The sequence below is a fragment of the Lutra lutra genome, chromosome 3, assembly GCF_902655055.1.
Source record: "Lutra lutra chromosome 3, mLutLut1.2, whole genome shotgun sequence".
Lineage (NCBI taxonomy): Eukaryota > Metazoa > Chordata > Mammalia > Carnivora > Mustelidae > Lutra > Lutra lutra.
This window is the reverse complement of record NC_062280.1, coordinates 147,373,976-147,398,113: the sequence shown is the minus strand read 5'-3', so window position 1 is coordinate 147,398,113 and position 24,138 is coordinate 147,373,976. Positions and strand designations below refer to the sequence as shown.

Here is a 24,138-nt window from a genome sequence, read left to right as displayed (position 1 = left end):
GAAAAAAAAAAAAAAAATCACCAAAGGGGCTCAACAACAGATGTGAGAGGACAGAGTAATCAGCAAACTTGAATAGGTTAACTGACATTATCCAGTCTAAGAAACAGAAACAAAAATGAATGAAGAAAAATTAACAGGCCCTCAGAAACTACGGGACACCATCTAGTGTGTTAACGCACACATAATGAGAGTCCCAGTAAGAAGGGAGGAACTGGGACGCCCGGGTGGCTCAGTCAGTTAAGCTGCTGCCTTCAGATCAGGTCATGATCCCAAGATCCTGGGATCGAGTCCCACATCGGGCTCCTTGCTCGGCAGGGAGCCTGCTTCTCTCTCTGCCTCTGCCTGTCACTCTGCCTGCTTGTGCGTGCGCACGCTCTCTCTCTCTCTCTCTGACAAATAAATAAATAAATAAATAAAATCTTTAAAAAAAAAAAGAAGGGAAGAACTAAGAATGAAGAATGATTACAAAAGAACTCCCTCAAATTAATGGAAAACATTAGTATGCATATTCAAGAAGCTCAATGGATTCCAAATAAGTCTAACTCAAAGAGACCGCACTTAGCCACATCACAAACTATCAAAAGACAAAGATAAATGGACTATCTTGAGAGTGAAGACAAGTGGCTCATCATTAGAAGGGATTCTTGATAAAATTAATAACTGATTTCTCATCATAAACTATGGTGGCCAGGGCCAATAAGATGACATATTCAAAGTGCTGGGGGAAAAAACCTATTAGACAAGAAAGGTAAAATTAAGAATAATAATAAAATTATTATTTTTTTTTTTTAGATTTTATTTATTTATTTGACAGAGAGAGATCACAAGTAGACGGAGAGGCAGGCAGAGAGAGAGAGAGAGGGAAGCAGGCTCCCTGCTGAGCAGAGAGCCCGATGCGGGCCTCGATCCCAGGACCCTGAGATCATGACCTGAGCCGAAGGCAGCGGCTTAACCCACTGAGCCACCCAGGCACCCCTAAAATTATTATTTTACCAATAAAGGTAAAATCAAGAAATTTCTAGGGGTGCCTGCGTGGCTCAGATGGTTAAGCATCTGCCTTCAACTCGGTTCATGATCCCAGGGTCTTGAGATCGAGCCCCACTTTGGGCTCGCTGCTCAGCAGGGAGCCTGCTTCTCCCTTCCCTTCTGCTGTTTTCCCTGCTTGTGCTCTCTAGCTCTGCCAAATAAATAAACAAAATCTTAAAAAAGAAAGAAAGAAAGAAAGAAAGAAAGAAAGAAAGAAATTCCCACATAACCAAAACTGAGAGAATTCATCACTAGTAGATCTGCCCTACAAGAAATACTAAAAGAATTCCATCCTTCAAGCTGAAATGAATGCAAACTAGACAGTAACTCAAATGTACACAAAGAAACAAAGAATACTAGTAAAGGTCATTACATATGTAAATATAAAGACAGGATAAACATATTTTTATTTGTAATTCTTTCCTTCTGATTTAAAAGACAACTTCATATAATGGTAATTATACAAAATTGTGATGATAGATTTTAACATATAAAGATATATTTTGGATGACAATAATAGCAAAAAGGAAGTAGAAGGGAAGAGAGCTATTTTAGAGCAAAGTTTTTGTACACAATTGAAATTAAGTTATTATTAATAGGAACAAGTGTGTTTCAAGGTAAATTGTCAATTGTAGTCTCTAGAGTGAGTACTGAGAAAATAACTGAAAAAATACAGTAACAGAAAAGTGAGACAGAGTGGAGAGGACAGATGGCAGAGTCATTTAGGAGAGTCACTGGAAACTTACATTAGATGAAAGTGCGATATTTTCCTTCAAGGAGCACATAGTCTAGTGGAAGAATCTGAAGAGTGAACAAAAAATTATCTATTTTGTGTCCAGTGACTGGAAATAAGGAAGGAGAGTAACAGGAGATGAGGCTGAGACTAGATCAAGAAAGGTAAGGAGTGACCTTGGTTCCTAAGGTATGAAGTCATTTAAGGAATTCTGAGAAAAGAAGTGACATGATTTTGAGCAAACAAGTGACTGTGCGTCATTAGGGAGATGCAAAACACAACAAGATAACCACTTCATACTGGTGAAAATGGCTATCATAAAAAGGCAGTAGTAAGTGTTAGTAAAGATGTGGAGAAACTGGAAGCCTCAGACATCGAGGTGGGGAATGCAAAACCGGGCGGCCTCTGTGGAGAACAGTTTGATAATTCCACAAAATTTTAAACATAGAGTTACTGTCTGACCTAGCAATTCCACTACTAGGCACATAACCAAAAAACCTGAAAACAGATGTCTGTCCAAAAACTTATATGAATGCCCATAACAGTATGATTTGTAACAACCTAAAAATTGAAACGAACCAAATGTCTATCAACTGATGAATGGATAAGCAAAAAGTGATAGAGCCATACCATGGAATATTATTTAGTCATAAGAGGAATCCAGTACTGATACATGCTACAACACAGATGAATCTTGAAACATAATAAGTGAAAAAAGTCAGATGCAAAGGCCACATATAGTATTATTTCATCTATATGAACTACTAAGAGTAGGCAAATCTACAGAAACAGAAAATATATTAGTGACTGCCAAAGGCTGGGGTGGGAGGAGTGGTGTATACAGTTGTTGGAGGTCAAAACAAGGAGTGACTGTTAATGGGTACGAGGTTTCTTTTGGGTATGATGAAAATGTTTTAAAGTTAGATGGGGCACGGTTGCATAACTCTGTGAATATATTAAAAACCACTGAGTTCTACACTTTAAAAGGTAAATTTTTTTAAAAAGTTAAATTTTATGGTATATTAATTATACCTCAATAAAGCTGGTATAAAACAAAAACCACAAGTTACTATTTCATACTTAATAGAATAAGTAAAAGGAAAGACTAGAAATTCCAATGTTGGCAAGGATATAGAACATCACTGTTGGTCAAAGGGTAAAACAGCATGACTATCTTGGAGAATTGTTTGGCAGTGTCTTATAAAGTTAAACAGCCATCCATCCTATGACACATCAATTCAACTCCTACTTATTTATTCAAGAGAAGTGAAAAGTTATGACTACAAGACTTGTACAGGAATGTTCATACCACCTTATTCATAACAGTCTTAAAATGGAAAACCTCCAAATGTCTATCAACAGAACAGGTAAACAAATTGTGGTATATTTATATGATGCAATACTACCCAGCAATTAAAAACAAACTGGTAAGGATGGGAATATGGGTGAATTTCAAAATCATTATCTTGGTAGAAAGAAGCCAAATACACACCCAGAAAAACTATATCATATGATTCTATTTATAGACAGCTAAAGAACAGGTAAAGCTAATCCATCATGGTAGAAAACAAGAACTCTGGCTTCCAGGGCAGAGCAGATGGAAAGAAGCACAGAATATTCAGGGGTATAACAAATAGCATGGAGGACAAGGGGAGATAGAGAGGAGAAGGGAGTTGAGGGAAATTGGAAGGGGAGGTGAACCATGAGAGACTATGGACTCTGAAAAACGATCTGAGAATTTTGAAGGGGTGGGGGGTGGGAGGTTGGGGGCACCAGGTGGTGGGTATTGTAGAGGGCACGGATTACATGGAGCACTGGGTGTGGTGCAAAAACAATGAATACTGTTATGCTGAAAATTAAAAAAAAAAAAAATTAAAAAAAAGAATATTCAGGGGTGATGAAAGTAAATCTTGGCAGTTATACAATTTTATAGAATTGTCAAAACTAACCAAAATGAACACATTAAGATCTGTGCATTTTATTATATGTAAATTTTATGCCAATTTAAAAAATGAAAGAATAGTACACAAAAAAATATTTTACTGAAATATTCAAGGGTGAGGTGATAGGATGTCTGGGATAGGTTTTAAATACTCCAGAAGAAAAAATGGGACTCAGTTAAAAGATTGATATACATGGATAAATGTTCAAAATAAATGATAAGTACATCATGTTTATACTTTTTTCTAGTTTTGCATATGTTTGAAAATCCCCATAATGAAAAGTTAAAAGCTATTCATTCATAAATAAATAACTATTCCTTACTGTAGTTCTGAGGCACAAGTTCTGGGCTCTTTGGAGTTTTCAATTTGTAGGATACATCTCCAATATTAACTGTATCACCTAAAAAGAGAATAAGGAAACACACCATTACAAGAGACAAGAAAACTACACACTATGCCCTTCCCAATGATGACTGCCCTGCCCTACAGAGAAGGACTCTATAGAAATGTACCCACCTCTGCCTGTGTTCAGCCCCATAGACACACCTGCCTATGTCAACCACTATGCTCTAAAACTTGTATCCAAAGTATAAGTTGTATAATGGAAAAGGGAAACACGGGTAAAATTCACATTTTAAACCCTACATTAGGAAAAAAAGCAAACAAACAACAACAACAACAACAAAAAACCCTGAAGTACAACAGAATTTTATTAACCAGCCTTATTTTCTCATTAAGAACAATACTAATAAAGTCAACAATACAGAAGGATACATTTTGCTTAAGATCATCCGAAACATTCATAAGGTGGCATCTTTTAACACAAATTATAACCTTTTTACATCCTTATAGGTTCTTATTTTTACTATATACAACTTCAAGTTTTCTAGCAACATAACCCAAAAATGCAATATTTCCAGGAAAGCCCCAGGCTATATGCCAAGATTTCCTACATGAAACAAGCAAAAGAGGCAAAAGTTCTCACTTCTACTTGGTGCTAATTTTGTTTAAGTAACATTAATTTCTGGCGGTCTTCCAAGGTACAGGACTAAACCAAACCCTCTCTGCTTTGCTCTCCCCAAAGTAAAATAGATATAGTGATCCCATCTGCACCTGGGACTTCACTTAGAAAGGGCTGAACGACACTTAGAAAAAGTAGCTGTATAAAACACAACTTTCAACATTGCCAGCTGGGAGCTAGTTAGGTAACATGGTGACTAAGGCCTTAAATCACTGTAATAGTAACAAAGCAGCCAACATTTTTTGAATGATTACTATCTTCCAAGTACTTTATACATTCCCAGAATAACCATGTGAGACAGAGGCTTCACAAGTGAGGAAATCTGTAACCCTGTTGAAAAATATATATATATTTTATAGATAAATGTATTACAGCTATGTGACAAGTTGAGAGAAAACATCGTGTAAAACACAGGTATACTTATACTTTCCAATACAGAAAACATGTATGTTTAGAGTGTAAATCAAAGGACTTTTCCTCTAAATTAGTCTAGACATCAGCTAATACTTATTGAATACCGGTTACTTGGCAAATATTGTTATAGACACATTCTTTATGTTACTTCATTTCATCTTGACTCTAAGTAACCTGTGGTTCCCGCAAGTTATTTCATATAACTTCTCTAGCAGAAACCCCATCTCAAACTAGCTTAGTAAAAAAGTCATTGGAGTTGCGGTGACAGCGGTTATGTGAGGGAGCTCACAGGAAGCATGGGTGACTGAGGAGACCTCCGCTCAGACCTCGGTCACACAAAGTCACACTCCAGGACAGGCTCACTGAGACACCACCCCCGGCACCACTAGATCCACACCAGGGACGCCAGACCAGAGGACAACATTTTCCCCCATTTCATTTTGATATTTTTCAGACCTGTAGAAAAGTTAGGAAAACACTATTTTAAGTTACAGAAATCATGATTCATCTTTAGTCTAGAGATCCATCTTCTAGTAAGGACCCTGCCACAGGTAAACTGTGCTAAACTCTGCATCATTCCCTTGTGACTCAAAGTCCTGGGCAGGGCACTTCATTGGCCAAGCCTAGGTTACTACCCACAGTCCGGCTGCCCGGACTTGGCAGGGAAAAACCGGGGCCCTGCCTCCTTTCAACACTTACACCACAGAGGATTCCGCCTCTTTCTCCCTTTCTCTCCCTCTCCCAGCTCCCTCTCCTCCTCCATTTCCTTCCTACCTCACCATGATTCCAGGTCTTCCTTGCTTGCTCTTCCTCTCCTCAACGTCCTCTTTTCCGGCCTCTTTTCTATCCCACCTACCACCTCTTCTGGATAAGCTCATCTAGTCTTACACCTTTCAGGCAACATATCCCTGGCTCTCAAATTTATTCCACTAACCAAGACCGCAGAATTTCAAACATGGATACCAACAGACAATGAGATGCCTAAAATATGTTAAACCTGACATACTCAAAACTTTTCCACCAAAATATGCTCTACCCACAGTATTCCCCAGTTCTGCTAACGGCAGCTTAATCCCTCCAGGGGTTCAGACCAGAAATCTTGCAGCCATTCTTAACTTTTCTCTCTAGCCTCCTCAGGAAAACCCACGGACTCTGTCTTTAAGATGTATCTAGTATCGTCCACCTCTCACCATATTCTCTATCACCACAATGTTGACCCAAGCCAATTAAAGGTTTATGGTAACTTAGACTTATTTTCTCATTCAAACAGCATTAACTCTTATACACTGACAGATCTGTCTCAACCCTTGCACCCTGAAGCTTATTCTCAACAGAGCAGCCACAGTGATCAAAATAAAATAGGAGTCAAGTAATGCAAGTTCTCACTCAATCTTCACTGTTGCAAAGGCCCAAGGGCTATACTGATCCGGCTCCTCCATTTCCTCTCTCACTTCATCTCCTGCCAGTGTCCTCCCGAATTACACTACTCCAGCCACCTGGTCTCCTAACTATTCCTTGAACATGTCAGACACATACTCATTTCAGGTTTTTGCACTGGATTTTCCTACTGACTGAAGTGTTTTTCCTAAACATATCCATTTATCAATCAGGAGCCCAACGAAAAGACGGTACATTCAAGCTGAGTAACTGAGGAGAGCAGAATAAAAGAGCCATTTGTGAAGGTGGGGCAGAGTTTACGAAAACCAGCAAGGATAGCTCAGTGTCCTGGGGCCAGCAGTAACAGAAAGCCACTGCCACCACCAGGCCTCAAGGGGCCTAATGCAAGCAGAGAGAGTAAGTAGAAAGCTTCCTAAAAAGGACTGTGACCCTTTGTGGAGGAACACAGCAAATCTATGATGGTGACCCAGCAAAGAGTAAGCTGAGGGATAAACATGAAACAAAACTGCAGAACTAAAAGTAGAACGAGATTAAATCCACCACCATACTTTGATATTTCAATATATCTCAGTAGCTGATGGAAGAACAAGAAAAAGAAATAGAAGGAGAGAAAAGTAAGAATAATCACTTCTCAGCCTTTGGCTAAGATCAGTTGGAAAATGGGATAGGAAGATCTGAAAACACTATTAACCACTAAATATAAATGACCTTTACTGAACACTATACTCAACAAGGACAGAATACATATTCTTTTTAAACACACATGAAACATTCACCAACTAGATCTTAGGCTGGATCACAAAGCAAATCTTAACAAATTTCAAAGGACTGAAATCATACAAAGTATGTTTTCTGATCAAAATGGAATTAAAAATGAGTAACAAAAAGATAACTGGAAAGTTTCTGAACATTTGGAAATCAAGCAAAAGGCTTCTAAAAAATCCAAGAAGCAATCACAACGGAAATTAGACTTTTTAAGAAACAGGACAGGGATCAATTAGTCATGTAGGCTGCAGGCAAAGAGAAAAATGATATTTGTCCTTCCTGCCTCCATGTTGATATTTCTGGCCACCTTCTGTTGCCATGCTATGCTTTTCCTAAACCATCTTATTCATGCCAATGTCCCAACCCGACCTCTGTACAACTAAGTCTTAAATGTCTCCTTTGGCTCAGATTTCTCTCCCGAGTTCCATACGTATCAGTAAGCTACTGGACACGATATTTATATATTCCAGAGATAACTTTAATACCAGAAAAACAGAACTCCAGATTTTCTGTTGTATGTTCTCCAACCAACTCCAACCAGCTCTATCCCTTATATTCCTATCTCAGTGACTGATGCTTTATCCCCAGCCTGAAAGATCTTCCACATCTCTGTCATACCCCTCTTGCTTCAGACAACTACTCCTCAAATATCCTCATCTCCCCATCGAACTTTCCCTAACTTTTCCTTCTGCATGCTCTCCACCTCCATCAAGAATCCCATTCCTGGGGTGCCTGGGTGGCTCAGTGGGTTAAGCCTCTGCCTTCGGCTCAGGTCATGTACTCAGGGTCTGGGATCGAGCCCCACATCCCGCTCTCTGCTCTGCAGGGAGCCTGCTTCCTCCTCTCTCTCTCTCTCTCTGCCTGCCTGTCTGCCTATTTGTAATCCCTGTCTGTCAAATAAATAAATAAATAAAATCTTTAAAAAAAAAGAATCCCATTCCTGTCTTTCTGCTAGCATACTATCTGGTTCATGTTTCTCACACTTTATTACAATTATTGACTATTATTCCACTACGATAATTGTCTTTAAATTAGGGTACATGCTTTCTAAGGGTATAGAGAATTGGAAGTCTCAAGGAGATCAGTTTTCCAGATCCTCACTTCCGGGTGTTCTCCTGAACACAGATCTGACTGAGGACTGGCCCTGCAGGTTCTCCATTCCCACAGGCCCTTTCAGGAGCCCTCCCACGTATTTCTCTCTGGTGGATGTTGCATTGCTCCAGGGGACTAAACGAATGAGGCATAATACATTATGGTTTAGGAGAGGTCTCTTTTAAAAATTATTCAAATTAACATACACCTGCCTCGGAATAATTTCTCCATGTCTTATAAATTCCTACTAAAAGTGAAGAGTAGCTTTAGAAATGACTGGTTTGTTTTGGCCTGTGTCAGATATAGTACATAGCAGGGTAGGGAAGTGAGAGTTTATATGGTCAAAAAATCCAAGATGAGAGAGCTCAGACTGCAAAGCAGAGAAAGCTTCAAAAACTGGCTTTTCACATACGTAAAGGTAAGCTGTTTTCCAGCTTTTCTCAACACTTATCTTGAGAACACACTCTTCATATGAACACACACACAAAGGCACCTCTGAACATTTGAAGCAGTACATATATTGATGCTGATCCATTTTCATGTAACTGAAATAGTTTTCAACACTACTGAACTGTTCACAATACACTGGATAAAAACCACAGAGAAAACTTTTACCTGTTTCCTTCAGATCAGATGTTTATCTTTCAAAAAGGTAGTTAAAAATTTATTCTCAAATGTCATCATGAAATATTCATTCCGATTACAATCATTCCTCATCTTATACAATGGTTGTTTTCTAACTCTTATTATGAAAATGATCTACACTAGCTTCTGAACCAGTTAGTTTTCAGGTCACTAAATACAATGTCAAAAGTTGGATCATGAGGTCTAAAACTGATTAATTTATTTCCGATTTTTATACATGACTTTAACTGTTCTCAAAAGCCCATAAACAAAGTTCACTCCACATTTAATAGAACAATACCATGCCTTCTACCATAGTCCTCATTACATAAGTAACTTATTTTAACTGCTATTACATTACTTATTATAAATTATATTAAAGAACAAAATTGCACAACCATATATTATGAAATAGGTAATTTAAACATGTAACTACTAGATTCCTTTATTCTTGTCTTTATTGTATCTAGTAATCCAGCCTATAAGATGTGGCAATTCATCTTTCAGTGGCTTTTAAAACATTCCTTAAAATATATATTAACAGTCATTTGAACTGAAAGGAAAAATACTTTTTTTTCTGTCAGAAACTCTAAGTTAGCTGACTGAATTGATAGTTACAGATTATCTTTTTGAATTATAAAAACTAAAATTTGATGAAAAAGTATTTAAACATGTGAGAGAAGCATTTTCTCAAAAAAAAAAGAAAAAACCGACTGTATTGGCAAAGGTCTGATGAATGAAGGGTTAATTTTATTAACTCTTTCTGAGCACATTAGACTAGACAAGCAGCCTCTTTGGGAGGAAATAATCATAGCCATTTGATAAATTTTGGTAGAGCCTTCTTAGTGAACCTCCCAGAAACAGAGGCAGGAGTGATTCTACTGGCTAGGTCAGCAACCCTACATGCAAGTCATGTGGTTTCCAATTCTTTGCTATGAACAAAGCTGAAAAGGCTATAATCGAGTTGTCAGTTGATAGATAACTAAAAATAACATTTTTGATAGTTAATCAACATATTATTTTTGGCTCATAAGTAAAAAGTCTACAAAGAATTGAGCAATACTGGTATATCAAAACTATTTATACTGCAGCAATAATTAATATACAATTAGGGACTATTAATTATGCTAATTAATATTTAACTGGGAGAAAGCACCACTCATGTTACTAACAGGTATGTTTCCATAAAATTTTATGTTTTTTAGAAATTTGAAACATATTGATATTCTTTTGAACAACTGTGCTTTAATAATTGTAATGACATGTTTTAACATTAGACATTTTTTTGTTGCAGAAAAATACAATAAAGACAAAACATTTCAAGATAAAAATATTAAGATAAAATTATGAGTAGTAAGTGTAATTGAAATACAAATTCAAGAAGATAAAAATAATGTAAACTTTCTGACAGTTAAGTAAGAGCTCTTTATTTTTCAAAACAGAGATAAGTGGCTAACAAATTACTAGGGTATTCTGATTCCATTTAAAAGATACACTTTGACTGTTAGCAATTTTTGTTTTAAATGTCAATATTTACAACACACTGAAAACACCATACTCTGGAACTATTTATTCTTATCAGAAAAATTTCTAGATATCAACTTTAAAATATACAAAGGGATATATATTTGCAGAATCCCTTTAAGAGATAAGTGAGAAAAATGTTTGAAGATCACTGTTCAGTCTGTAAGACCACAGCATTTTGTGGGCAGGGCCCAGGTTTTAATCACCTTTGTACTCATAGTGCCAAAAATAATATCTTAAACCAAGCAGGTGTTCAATAAATGTCTGATAAATGAATATGTGAATGAATGATTATAGCTTTTAATTAAATACTGTTTTCTTGAGGATTGTTTTAAGCCTTAGTTCACCCATTTTCTGTATTCTTTGAGAACAGCATATCTTTCAAAATGCTCAGAAATCAAGTCATTTGTAAAGAATTCATTTGAATGAAGTAGTATAAGTATTAATCTCAAGAGAATTGAAGATACTTATAACACAATAGGTAACACAACTTAGGCAGAAGAGACTAATGTATACCATTCCTCAAATACACTATTTTGGTTAAGTGTAATCATTTTTTAAAAAGATTTTAGTTAATAAGATAATGGAAATTATTTGAATAACAAGAAGAAATTAACAAGTACAGATAGTTATAAAATATGCTGTATAACATTTAATTACATTTATTATTACAAATAATGTAAAAAAATAACCACACATAACTCAGATTAACCTAAATCCTGTATAGCACAAACTATCACATAAATACTACTACCAACAAAGTGATATATATTTTATTCAGGCATAGAAAGTATGGACTTGAAAATTAAAAGCCCTGAAAAGAATCCAAAAGATAGAAGCTCCCAAATGAAATTAAATTTAAGGCTCATCGGGGCGCCTGGGTGGCTCAGTGGGTTAAAGCCTCTGCCTTCGGCCCAGGTCATGATCCCAGGGTCCTGGGATCGAGCCCCACATCAGGCTCTCTGCTCCGCACGGGGCCTGCTTCCTCCTCTCTCTCTGCCTGCCTCTCTGCCTACTTGTGATCTCTCTCTGTCAAATAAATAAATAAAATCTTTAAAAAAAAAAATTTAAGGCTCATTTAGAGTTATAAGGCTTGCTTTTATCACTTGCAATGATCCTAATTTAAAGGAATTTCCCAAAGGTTTGTCAGAAAATAATTTCTATATTCAAGCAATAATCAATAGTATCTTTTAAATAATACTTATTCTTGTACTAACCCCTTTGGATATTATGTACTTGATTTTTACCAGGCAGCTGTTTTGTTTTACCTGCTCAATATTCTTTCTCCTTTTGACAATGGAATCCCTCTGTCCAGTGGGGAAACCCATCCCATTTGGTTTGGGTAGAGTACCACTCATCCCACTCTTTACCCCTGCACCAAAACTTCCAGAAATAAGTATCCTGCACAACCGTTGCCAGAACATTCCACCAACTGGCCACAATGACTGGTTTAGGCACAGGATCCAAGGCTGGCCAATAATTGTTCTTACAAGGATTTTTGTCAGAGCTCACAGGAAAAGATGTTCTCTCCTCTTCTAACAGTGTGAATTGTAAGGACAATCAAAATCTGGGGCTCTCAGTAAGGCTATCACTCCTACTACTTGAAGAAATCCTGGCAGATACTGAAACCAATACAGCAAAAAGCAAATCTAACAAATGGAGAGTGGAAAGTGGCGGAACCACGGGGAAAGGCAGAGAGAACCCTAAAAATATTTGAACATCCTGTATCTAACCTTCAACCATTGGACCTCCCACCTATGTAAACCATGTTTTTCTATACACGTTTTCCCCTGAATAAAGGGAATCACTCTCGGTGAAAAACCACTGATTTAGTGTCACCATTTTTTTTTTTAATACAAAAATTAGACCCAAGGGAAAACCAAATACATCAGCAAATTCCAGGTTAGTCTGCATGTTCCTACAACACAGATCTTCCCAACAATTTATTAGGTAACATCTGTTTCAGGATTTTACTGCTAAATTATTTAATATACAAGGGTCAGAGCATCCTGAGTCACAATAACCTGCTGCAGGTTGAGGGTAGTTAATAATTTTCCCAAAGTTCAATACCTACTAAATACAGAGCTAAGACTGAAACATAGTGGAGTTTTTCCCTGTATACTGTATTTCTCAGTTAAAGCAGAAGTTCCCTATTTCCTTCCCCAAAGTCATTAATTCTACTGAAGCCCAAGAATCAAATCTTAAAGTCACACACACACAAAAATGCATCATGGATGGATAGATGTCTTTTGCATTTTTTATATATTTAAAAATAGATTACCTACAGCACCTGGCTGGCTCATCGGTAGAGCATCTGACTCTTGATCTCAGGGTCTTGAATTCAAGACCTCTGGGTCTTGAACTGGGTCTGGGTCAACACTGGGTGTAGAGATTACTTTAAAAAACAAATAAATAAATAAAAGTAGACAACCTGGATGTCCACAAATAGGAAACTGGTAAAATAATATAAATACATGAGCTTAATATATACTTAATTGTGTATAGCAATATTTATCACTTTGTTAATATGTTCACAATAATGGTTAAGAATAAATTATAAAACATACATGATCCCTTTTTTAAAAAGGAAATGTGTATTTATACAAATAAATAAATATTATATGTATTTTTACAAAATCTGCTAATATTAACACCAAAAAGTTGACAATTATGACTTTGCATGAGAGAATTAGGTCTTAGGGGATTTGTATTTCACTTTCCTATAATGAGCACAAATTTCTTGTACAAAAAGCATTTTTAAATATTTCTTTAAGCAAATGTATTTCATACATAAAGTCATAATGATAAAATAGTGAATTCTTTTAATAATAATGGTATTAAATGACAGTATTAAACATGTCATGGTAGATTTATACAATTATGTTTCCAACTTTATCATTTGATTTTACTTTATGGTATATCTAAACCCGTTTAATGTCAGAGTCCTACTGAACCAACTGGTTTGGCTCTATCTGTGAAAACACCAATAATCCTTATTGAAAAACTTGTCCATCAGGCTCCTTGCTCCGCAGGGAGCCTCCTTCTCCCTCTGCCTGCCTCTCCCCCTGCTTGTGTTCTCTCTCTGACAAATAAATGTTTTAAAAAAAAGAAAAAGAAAGGAAAAGAAATCTTTGCAGTAGCTAACCCACTTGTAAATCTCTTTGTTCCTAAAACTAAGAGAAATACTATTCATTGAAGTATAAAGAGATATAAAGAATTTACAAATTACAGATACTTAAACTATACAACAGCAAAAGATAAAAGCTGTAGGTTTGGGGATTTTTTTTTTTTTTTAACATAAATGACGTTCTCCTTCTGCTTACAAGGCTTTATAAAGCTCCTATCTTGAAAGCCAACAAGGCAATTCCTGCCTCTCCTGCTCCTTCTCTGTATGAATTTTAGCGTTAAAAGCCACTGGGTGCTTATTACGTACAAAATGTTGACAGGCACCAAAAGGAAAATAAAGACAAATAAGACATTCATACAATCCAGGAGAGACAGTAACAGTAGATAACGTGAATCTACTATTTCTGTATTTATGTATGTTTGCTCTTTTTCCAAACCACTAGCAAGCAAGGTCAACTACATGCAGAGAGATGATTTACTGGTCACGTGTGTATGGAGCTGGGAGCATCTTTCCAACCTAAACTGTAATTCATTGCAGCATAGTGCTATTTGTGGTTTTATCTGTGTATGCCCTCTGGTTCAAACTGAGACATGCCAACCTTGATGGTCAACATTATGTACTGGGATAGCCAAGCACTTGCCTCCTGTTTACTCGGCTCTCAATTGTTCTTAATAGAGTTCGTATCTCTGGTGAGGTTCCAACAGCATTCATCCATAGTCCTCCTACCTTCAACCTTGCAACAGCAGGGCAAGTAGGTTTAGCACAATTTATTCCTCCTGGTATGATCCTGCTAGGGTTAGTGACTGAGTCTAAAAAGTTAGTATGTTGTCTGTGATGTGATCATGAGTCTCACATTTGAAGCAAACCCTGTACTTTGATTTGTTGGACATAATTTTGAGGACATTTTTAATGTTTTTATAATCAACATATATTATTCATGTACAAGGAACAATTTTTTAAGTTCATATCAATTAACTTTTTTCCACATGCCCACCCAGCTAGTTGTGACAGTTCTAGACCTAAAGTAACTGGTTTCATTTCACCTAATGCCAAGAAAACAAAACAACTCCCATATAGCTGAATATATAGAGATATAAAGAATTATAAAGAAGTTAACTTTTACTGAACATTAATATGTGGCAGGAATTACATGAAATAAGTAAATCCTCATAACAATCCTATCAAATATACTCTCCTTATCCTCATTTTACAGTTAAGAAAACTGACACAACACCTGCTGTGTGATGAACACGGGGTGTTGTTATACGCAACTAATGAATTGTTGAACAGTATATCAAAAACTAATGATATACTATATGTTGGCTAACTGAACATAATTTTAAAAAGAAAAGAAAAGAAACTGGGACACAAAATTGAGTAGCCCACCCACCCTCAAGAGTCCATATCCAGACAATGCCAAAATGGACTCCAACCCATTTTTTTACGCTGATCTGTTTGTTTCACTCCAAAACCAAGTTAGAGATTACATTGCACTTCTACCCTTGTCCTCTCTGATTTCTAGAACAAAGAAGCAACAAACAAAAACCTCTAGCAAATAAACAAACATCATAGAAGTCACAATAACAGATAAAGGGGCAAAATTTGAAATCACAACTCCACGTAGGAGAAAGAAAAAAACCATTTGTTGAATGAATGAACGAACGATGGAAGAAAGAAAGAACGAACGAAATGTATGGGACCTAAATTTCCTGGTGAGGAAAATTATTGGGGCAGAGTTGCAAGAGGAACAATGAAACCTGCAACTTCCTAGTAAAAACCTCCATTATTCTAAGCAACAATGACACTGATATCTTGCTTAGAATCACGCTGCCATTCAAGAGCAGCAACAACATCCATCCCTCCTCTTAACCAGCACAAATGCTCTAATTCCAACATACAACAACAACAACAACAAAAGATTCCTAAAACCAGCTCTGGTAGATCCAAACAAACAAGCAAAACAAAAAACAAAGCAAAGCAAGAGAAACAAAAAAAAAAAAAAAAAAAAAAAAAAAAAAAAAAAAAAACTGAGCTTAGGAATCAGAGCACGTGATTCTAAAGCAGTCCCTTGTTAGCTGTGTGATCTGAAGTCACTTTTCCCTTCTGGATCTCAATGACTCAATTGTACAGTCGTGAGTTTTAAAATTAAGTTGTGATATTCAGCGCCAATAAGATGTGAGCACTGTGAGAAAGGAAAGCCCCTGGAAAAGTCAGAAAGGCTTGTGTATACGTTTAAAACACTGTAACGATGGGATCCTTGGCGAGAATGCATACTTCCATGCCGTCACTAGCCCCGGCTGGAACAGGACACAGCCCGGCTTCCAGGCCCTTGAGACTCAGAGGGCAAGGTCAAGCCCAGGTTTCAACAACTCCTGAGGGCTGCTGCGTTAACCCCAAGAGTACTGTAATTCAAATCAGCATCCTGGGAGTAAAAGCAGCAGTGAAGGAAGGGGAATGCACTATTCCAGGTCATCAGAAACCTTAGCGGGGCTCCCTCGGGCTACAGAAGAGGCCCAGAGAGTGCAAGCGCCTGGCCTCGCACTACACAGCAGCTAGCCCCGAGACCGACCGGGACTTGAACCTCTCTCTCTCTCTCTCTGGGCTTCCCCCCACAGCGCTTCTTCCCAGCGGCGCAGCAGGGAGTGGGGTACAGAGGAGCGCAGGGGCCCCCCCAGCACAGACCGTAGGGGCGTTCCTGGGTTACCTGTGTGGGCTCCCGCCCCGGCATGCAGCAGTCTGACCTCTGACCACCGCCCGTCGCCGCCGGGCCTGCCCCGCACCACCTGTCGCAGGAGCAACCGCACGCGCCGCGCCGCCGGGCCTCCGCGGCCGCCAGGGGCCCCGAGGAGCAAAAGCCGGGATTGCATGGCACCGGGCGTGTCGCCGGGGCCGGGGAGCGGGTCCCACGCGAGCCGCGTCCGGGACGGGCAGCGTGAGGCGGCGCGGCGAGAGGGACAGGAAGCGGCACCGCGCCGCGTCCGCCGGAAACTCCTTCCCCCCGGCGCGGCCGGCTCACCGGTGTCGGGCCGGCCGGGCCCACGCGGGCAGACGGATCCTGCGGAGCGCGAGTCGCAGGAGCCCGCATCGGCCGCCCGGGTCCCGCACCCGCCGCCGGGGGCCCAGGACGAGACCGCGCGGCGGAGCGCTGAACCCAGGCCGCCGCCCGGGTGTCGGTGCGGCGGAGCGTCGGGGCCTGGGCTCCAAGGCTGGCCTACCCGCACCAGCGTCGGTTCACCTGGGTTCCCCAGGCCGGTCTCCAGTCGTTGCCCTGCAGTCCCGTAAACCTGAGTTCGGGGAGTGCCGAAGGGTTTTAGGATCGTTGAATGGTGTGACTCTTAAGAGGCAAGTCTTGTTTCTTGGTTAATGGCCCAGTCTTACTATATTGCGCTCCCCGTACGTTGCTTCAAATCCTTTAAAGAAATTGCGTACCTATTCTCCAGATTGTGGGAACTTTCACCTATTTCGATTCATTGTAACCTTACAATGAATGTGCTTCCGTGAGGTGTTTGAAAACCTTTATTTTTTGTTTGTTTCTTTGTTTTCTAGATTTATATTTCTATATTTCATTGTGCATTCATGTTTTCATCTTCCATTTCTTATTATATTATATATATTCTTACATTAAATATATTTCATCTTATATTCTAAATGCAAAAGTGACATCTTAGTGATATACAAATTGCCAAAATGTCAGAAAGGACCCCAATCAAGCACTTTTTCAGTCATTCTGCAGTGGAAGAGTTCTATAAATATAACTTAGGTCTTTAATAAGAGGAAAAAAGTAGGACACTGTCTAAAGCTGCCTCCCTGTCACACATGCCCAAAGGCGGAAGAGGTCCTACCACAAAGCAAACTAAGCCTAATATAATTATACAGCATCTCCAAAATGTCAGGAGTGAATTGACTAAGGCAAAGTGTTTCAATCAAGTGATACAAAACAAACAGCAAACAAAAAGAATGCAGAGGGCTTCCCGTGCAGCTAGAGACCTTGGTAATTCTGCATCTGTCACTGTCTTTATATGGAGCACCTACTATGTCAGCACTGTGACAGGTGCTGAGAGGTGATAGGAGGATGTAAAAGAAAAGCTGAGTTAGCTAAGGCTTTGCGCATCTTGCTGAGGACATAAGAGGCAAAGGCTGAAACCGGCTTCTAACCTAGTGAGGACACAGCGAAAGTAAAAGTAAACGTTTGCATAATGCATTACAACAGGGTTTCACGCATATGCTCTCATATCTTCACTACAGCCCTATGTGACTGCTAGGGGGAAATGATGGAAATGCAAGGTGTAATGCTGTTTGAAATGTTTGTCCCAGTTGGTGTTCATACTGTGTGCCAGGCCTTGTGCTAAACACTTCAATGCAATACTTCATTGCAAACTTTTGATTGAGGTACTGATATTACCCTCTATTTTACAGGTGAAGACACTGAGGCTGGAAAAGTGAAGCCCTGATCAGGACACCTGTATGTAATCTTGCTGGAATCTGGCACACATCTGAGAGAGTAGAAAAACAATGTGAGGCAATTGAGCAAAATGACTGATGTAAGCACTAAGAGCTCTTGAGTTGAGACAATGGGGAAATCAAGACAGGTTATAGCATTCAGTCATTCAGCAACATTTTTCAAGCAACTGTTGGATAAACAGTACCCTGCTAGGTACTGTGTACACCCATCCAGTACTGAAGACAAAGCTACAAATGAAGAATTGTGATACAATTAGATCCATGTTTAGGATCCTGAGACTCAAGATACTCTGGGGTAACGTACTTCACCAGGAAGAGGTCAGTGAGGTTTCACAGATAATTTAATGTTTAAAATGGGTCTTGGAGGATATTTGAGAGTTTCTCAAGTGGAGAAAAGGGTAAATCGTATCTGGCAGAGGGAAGAGCATGTACTAAGGTACAGAAAGCTGGACATACATGGCAAGACTGAGAATCAGAGAGTGAGTCACTGTGTCTGGAGGTCAAGTACATAAAGTTTGTAGAGGTAAGACTAGGAAGAGAAATTGGGGCCATGTTGTATATGAGGTAAAAGAGTTTACATATTATCCTCCAGGAAATGGGAAAATGAAGATATTTTAGAGTGACAAATCTGCAGTGTGAAGGAAAAATTTGAGCCAGAGAGAAGATAACACCTGAGCTTTACTTGGAATGCTACTTTAGAGTTGGCTAAGCAAAGAAGTGGGTATAGAGCTTGAGCAGAGGCTTAAAGTCCTGACAAGCAAGTCCTGACAGGGACGATGAGACCAGCCAGGTGAGAAAGGCATAATCTCAGGAGAACGACAGAAGGAAGAAAACATTATACAATGAAGAATCTTGATGCAGTTGGAAAGTTGAACCTCCTCGTTATAGGCAGGTCGCGTAGCCACTGGATATTTCCATCATGTTTTAGGTGTGAAATGAATTACAAATTGAGTAAGGAACAAAGGAAGCATCATATTCTGGCTATGTGGTAGTAAGAATATAGTCTCTGCTTGCAGTAATGAACCCCTGTGGGTGGCAATGAGTCTGAATTGGAGAAAGTCGACCTCAGCAATGTTTGAAAGATTAACCAGAGGTCTTCGGTTTTAAAAGATGTCTCTCACAACCTCTGTGTAATTTCAAATTCTCACTGAAATGACTAGTCATCTACTTTTTTAAAACCACACTACCAAAAACTAGTATTGATTATTAATCTTTTTTCCAGAGTCCAGAAGGACTATTTTTCCTACCATATTAATGTAACTGGATGGGAAATTCAACGATAATCCATCCCTGCCATGCACTGTTTTAAAAAGGTAGGTGCTTTGTCGCTCTTTACTATTTGCCCTCCTGAGAAATCATAGGTCCACACCAGTGGTTCCCAGAATTCAGGGTACATCCCAGTCATCTAGAGAATTGTTAAAATGTGGATTCTCAGGCTTCACTCCCCATCCCCACCCTGAGATTCTGACTCAGAAGGTCTGAAAAGGCCCAAGAATATGCATTTTTGCAATACCTATAGGAGATCACCCACATGCCACACATTTTAGTCACAAAACTGGGTAATAGTTCTCTCCATTGTTCTATTTTGTAGTTAAAGCTGCCCTCCTATTTATCCTCTTCAGCACTGCTTCTTAAACAATTTGTAAGTACTCTCCCCTTATCTACAAACAATCAAAATAAAATAAAATAAAAACTGAGCAGGGAATTGAAGAAAAGAAGAAAGAAGAGAACAGATAACGGCTCCTTTATATCATGAAATGTTGTTAGACAAGGACATGGCAGGAATAGCAGCCCTGACAATACTTTGAACTGTAGGTTTTCTTGAACTCCTTCTATTCAGAGTATGGGAAGGAGCCCGAAGGAACCACAAGAGCCAAAGCCAGCTAGATCTTAAGATCTGTGAAGGGAATTTGACCAGCACACGAGCGGACAGACAAGAGGGCCAAAGACAATTCGACCAGTCTGTCTGTTGGCAAAGACCAGGTCAGGCTCAATGGATTATTCTATATCCAAAAATAAGTAAAAAGGAGGAAAAAAGAATCCATTTTAAAGATACTGTGAGACAGAGGAAATAAAATAGCATGTCAATTCAGAAGGCAGGTATATCAGTGAAAACTTATTACAGTAATGAGGGGGGAAAGAGCTGTATTTGCATGGTTAAGGATCTAAGAGTACGTAGCCTTTATGAAATAAGAGTGAGGAAGAACATGAGAAGCTGAGAAAGAAAGAGATGAGTGAGGTAAGAAATATATATTGGAAGAACACCAGCACACACACAAAGTACTCCATAATGCCGGAAAAAATATTTTAAAACAGCACTTAAAGTGAATTAGTAAGCTTATAAGAAAGTAGAGAAAATTCTCTAAATCCAAGAATAAAGCTAGAGGAAGAGTCTGGGAGGTTGAGGAATCACCAAATGTGCTGGATGCCCTGAAAACATCTGTTCTCCCAGGTGCGTATAGCTGTAGGTGACACACAGAACAGGGAGTGAGTGGTTTGAAGACCCCAGCATAAAGCCAGAGTGGGAAAAGGGCTACACAATTAGCTAAATGGTAGACTAAGAGAAAAAATTGCTGAGGTAGACAATAAGACATCACACCTATCTGGTTGATTCTAGGTAGAACATTTTTTTCTTTAAGAATGTGTGGCTTCAGGGTGCCTGGGTGGCTCAGTCCTTAAGCATCTGCCTCCAGCTCAGGTCATGATTCCAGGATCCTGGGATCCAGCCCCATATCAGCCTCCTTGCTCAGTGGGAAGCCTCCTTCTCCCTCTCCCACTCCCCCTGCTTGTGTTCCCTCTCTCGCTGCCTCTCTTTCTGTGTCAAAAAAATAAATAAAATATTAAAAAAAAAAAGAATTTGTGGCTTCTACCTGAAACTCCGATGGATTTGATGCCTGAATATACAGTATTTACTTGTTATTAAGAAAATATAAGCCAATAATTTTAATTTAAGTTGACTCAGTAAATATATAGGATATTTGCAGACCACAGTTAACAAGTTTTACTTGATTAACATATAAAAAATAGAAAGCATGAATTGGAAATTGCACATTATCTGCAAGAACAAATAGAACATGAGAAATGAGTGATGTTAAAGGCCATAAAGCAAGTTTCAACAAATATCAAAGAACAGAGAACACAATTTTATATCTTAATGCAATTAAGCAAGAAATCAATTTTATGACTTTTTAAAAAAATAGATATGCTTCTGTATACTAATGGATCAAAGAAGAAAATAAAATTAGAAAACACTTGGAACTAAACATTAATGAAAATGCCTCCAATTAAATCCTGTGATGTGGATCTAAAGCTTTACAGTGCTTAGAGGCTAAAAATTAATGGACTAATCTTTCAATTTAAGTATAAAAAACAATAACAGATTAAATCCAAAGGAAGTTGGAAGAAGAAATACTAAAGACCAACAAAAATTAATGCCTTGAAAAATAAAGATAAGAAAATCAACAAAAAATTTAGCTATGTGTAAAGACTAATTTTTGTAGCAGAAATAAAATGAACTCAAGAGGAAGACTGGAAAATAAAGCTGCATTAGTCTCCCAGAAAAAAGAACAAAAATACTAACAAAAGGAAAAGAAATAGTTTAAAAACTAAAGGACCAGTCCGGGAGTTCTAATGAATGAGTTCCAGAGTTCAAGAGTTTCTGAAGTAGAGAACACAATGAACAGGGAAGGAAATCATCAATAATTGAAGCAAAGCAAGTGTGTAGATTTAAAGTCTTAGCCAAAGGAAGCTGTTTGTGAAATTCCAGTAAGCTGACAACAAAGAAAGACATTTGGTAGCTTTCGGGGAGAAAATCAAGCTTTCAAGAATTAAGAATCAGAATAGGATTGGACTTCCAAAGTCATAGCCAAAGGGAAAAGAAAGAGACACTATAACCCTACATGGATGTTTATCAAAACATAACAAAGATGCCAATAAGAAAACTTTTTATTTTACTTTTGTACTGAGTTACAAGATTTAAGTTTGTTGAATGCATAAATAGCATATTTTTTTATTTGGGGGTACATTAGGGCAAGAAATATATTCTCTATACATTACATTTGCCCCCGAGGATAATTTTGCCTGCTACAGCTATAGTGGAAGCCAGAAGACAATGAAGCAATGCCTTCAAAATTCTGGAAGAAAATTATTTTCAAGAATTACATACCCAGCCAAACTATCAATTAAGATTGAAGGTAGAAGAGACATTTTCAGACATGTAAAAATCTCAAAAACAATGTATTTTGATGCACCTTTTCTCAGGAAGAGAGAGAAGCCAAGAAAGAGGAAGACATTTGATGCAGGGAGATAAAAATGTGACACAGGAGAAAGGAAAAGGAAATTCCTAATTGTTGAAGAGAGAGCCAAAGGAGACAGCTGTGTAGCAGGCCAAAAAGCTCCCAGTCTCCAGGGGATCTGATCAGAAGGTTCAGAGACTTCAAGAAAATCAGGGTCACTACATATTGTCAAGAAAATGGAAACAACACTAGTTAATGAGTTAATAATGAGCCCATGAAAAAACAAAACCCATAAACAAAAGATAATTATTAAATTCAAGAAAAACAATGTACAGGAAATGTAAAGTACAGTGTAGTATATGGGTCAACCGTAACTGGCATTTATGTAGTCATAATAACATAAACATGGAATGTTAAGCTAGCCAAATTATGATATAGCTGAATTAGAAGGATAGGAAGATAGTGACTAGTGAGGACAGAGCTAAACTCCCCTCTTCCAAAGTAGAAAATCAGTAGATAATGCCTAAAACTGAAAAATCAAGAAAACACCTAAAATTGAAAACTCACAAAGTATTATATGTTTATATATATAATTATATATTTATATATATAATTATATATTTATATATAATTAAACAATAATATAAGCATGTTGTTTATATATTTATATATAATCAAACAATAATATAAGCATGTTGTTAGAGATATTAAGAATAGGGATAAATACCAAGAATCAGCTAAAGAGTTGAAAACAGTTGTGGGAAATGGATTGATGGGGAGAGGGCTTCAGGGTACAGCGGTTTTCTCTTCCTCTGGTGAGAGGAAATACTAGTACAATCCCTTTATTTTCCCATGAGGGTATGAGGGTCTCTGCTTCCCTGATCCCTTCCTTACACAATTAAAAGAAGGGAGAAAGGAATGAAAGAGGGAGGGAGTATAGGAGGGAAGGAAGAGAAAGAAAATCATTATCATTTGGTACCCCCAAACTGACCTTGTTATTTTAATTTTTATGTCTTTGATTACACTTACACATTTAAAAGTCATTTGCACTTTTGTTATAATTGGTCTAATACTCCATGTAGTTTTTGAGATATTGTTCTGATTTTTTTAAATGTTGTCCTGATTTTAAGTGCTTTCTCCATATTAAGAATATTAACACTTTTTCAGTAGGTTATCAATACTCTTACATAGTTATTTCCCCCTAGTGCACTTATCTAGCTCGATCCTCAAGTCCTTGTAAACAGGGAAGTTGAACTAAGGAATAAGCATGAAATAGTAAAACTATTTACTTTGCTTTGGAACTGGCTTTGGAACCAAGCCAATCTGGACTCTGATCACATTTCATTTCTAGTTGTGTGATGTTGAGCAAATGACTTAGCCTTTCTGAGCCTCAATATCCTCATCTGTAAAATGTAAATAATACTTAATAGAGTATTGTGAGGATTCAATAATAAATGGAGAGTGTCTAGCAGATCACACAATAGGTATTCGGGAAATGTTAACAATTTGAGTAAACAAGCTTTGGACATTAGGCAACTTGATAATTTAAAGGATTTTAAGTGGATATTAAATGTAAATTCAGTATGGGGGGGTCTAGAAGTCTTGATTACCATGATAAGTACCTTTTGTTATATTTGAAAAAAATATTTTTCTAAAAGAGTACAGCAGTCTTCTGTGCCTTTTCCTCCAAAAGAGCAATTTCTTGGTTTCTTTCTCTGTTAGATAGTCTCTTATATATATGCCTGCCAGGAACTCCCCTTCTACTTTTTCTAATG

General features: G+C 38.0%; 2 protein-coding genes across 10 annotated transcripts in view; one reads left to right on the top strand and one right to left on the bottom strand.

Annotated features, from left to right (window-relative positions):
* Nucleotides 1–16,909, bottom strand: part of VWA8 (von Willebrand factor A domain containing 8) — a 339,288-nt gene extending 322,379 nt beyond the window's left edge. For 4 of the 5 annotated variants that reach the window (XM_047720036.1, XM_047720035.1, XM_047720037.1 and 1 more), the window contains exons 1-2: nucleotides 16,372–16,534; nucleotides 4,025–4,102 (exon numbers count right to left, since the gene is read on the bottom strand). In XM_047720036.1, the coding sequence (XP_047575992.1) occupies nucleotides 4,025–4,102; nucleotides 16,372–16,534 (241 nt within the window). Of the gene's footprint in view, nucleotides 1–4,024; nucleotides 4,103–16,371; nucleotides 16,535–16,888 lie in introns of those variants that run through there. The other variant, XM_047720038.1, reaches the window with a different exon arrangement.
* LOC125094645 (translation initiation factor IF-2-like) lies at nucleotides 16,533–20,860 on the top strand. 5 transcript variants are annotated; one of them, XR_007125640.1, is made up of 4 exons: nucleotides 16,882–16,993; nucleotides 18,084–18,208; nucleotides 19,351–19,441; nucleotides 19,720–20,860. XR_007125640.1 is itself a non-coding variant. In XM_047720041.1 (2 exons), exon 1 carries the CDS (start codon nucleotides 16,533–16,535, stop codon nucleotides 16,947–16,949), a length of 417 nt encoding a protein of 138 aa, XP_047575997.1. In that variant the 3' UTR covers nucleotides 16,950–16,993; nucleotides 19,351–20,860. The 5 variants fall into 5 exon arrangements, 1 of the variants encoding a protein (XP_047575997.1); XR_007125638.1 differs by having other exon boundaries at nucleotides 19,351–20,860; XR_007125639.1 differs by having other exon boundaries at nucleotides 18,084–19,441.
* The last annotated feature ends 3,278 nt before the right edge of the window (nucleotides 20,861–24,138 follow it).

Bases quoted from the DNA above. Each gene is read 5' to 3' on its own strand.
- LOC125094645 (XM_047720041.1), top strand. From the start codon at position 16,533: ATGGCACCGGGCGTGTCGCCGGGGCCGGGGAGCGGGTCCCACGCGAGC.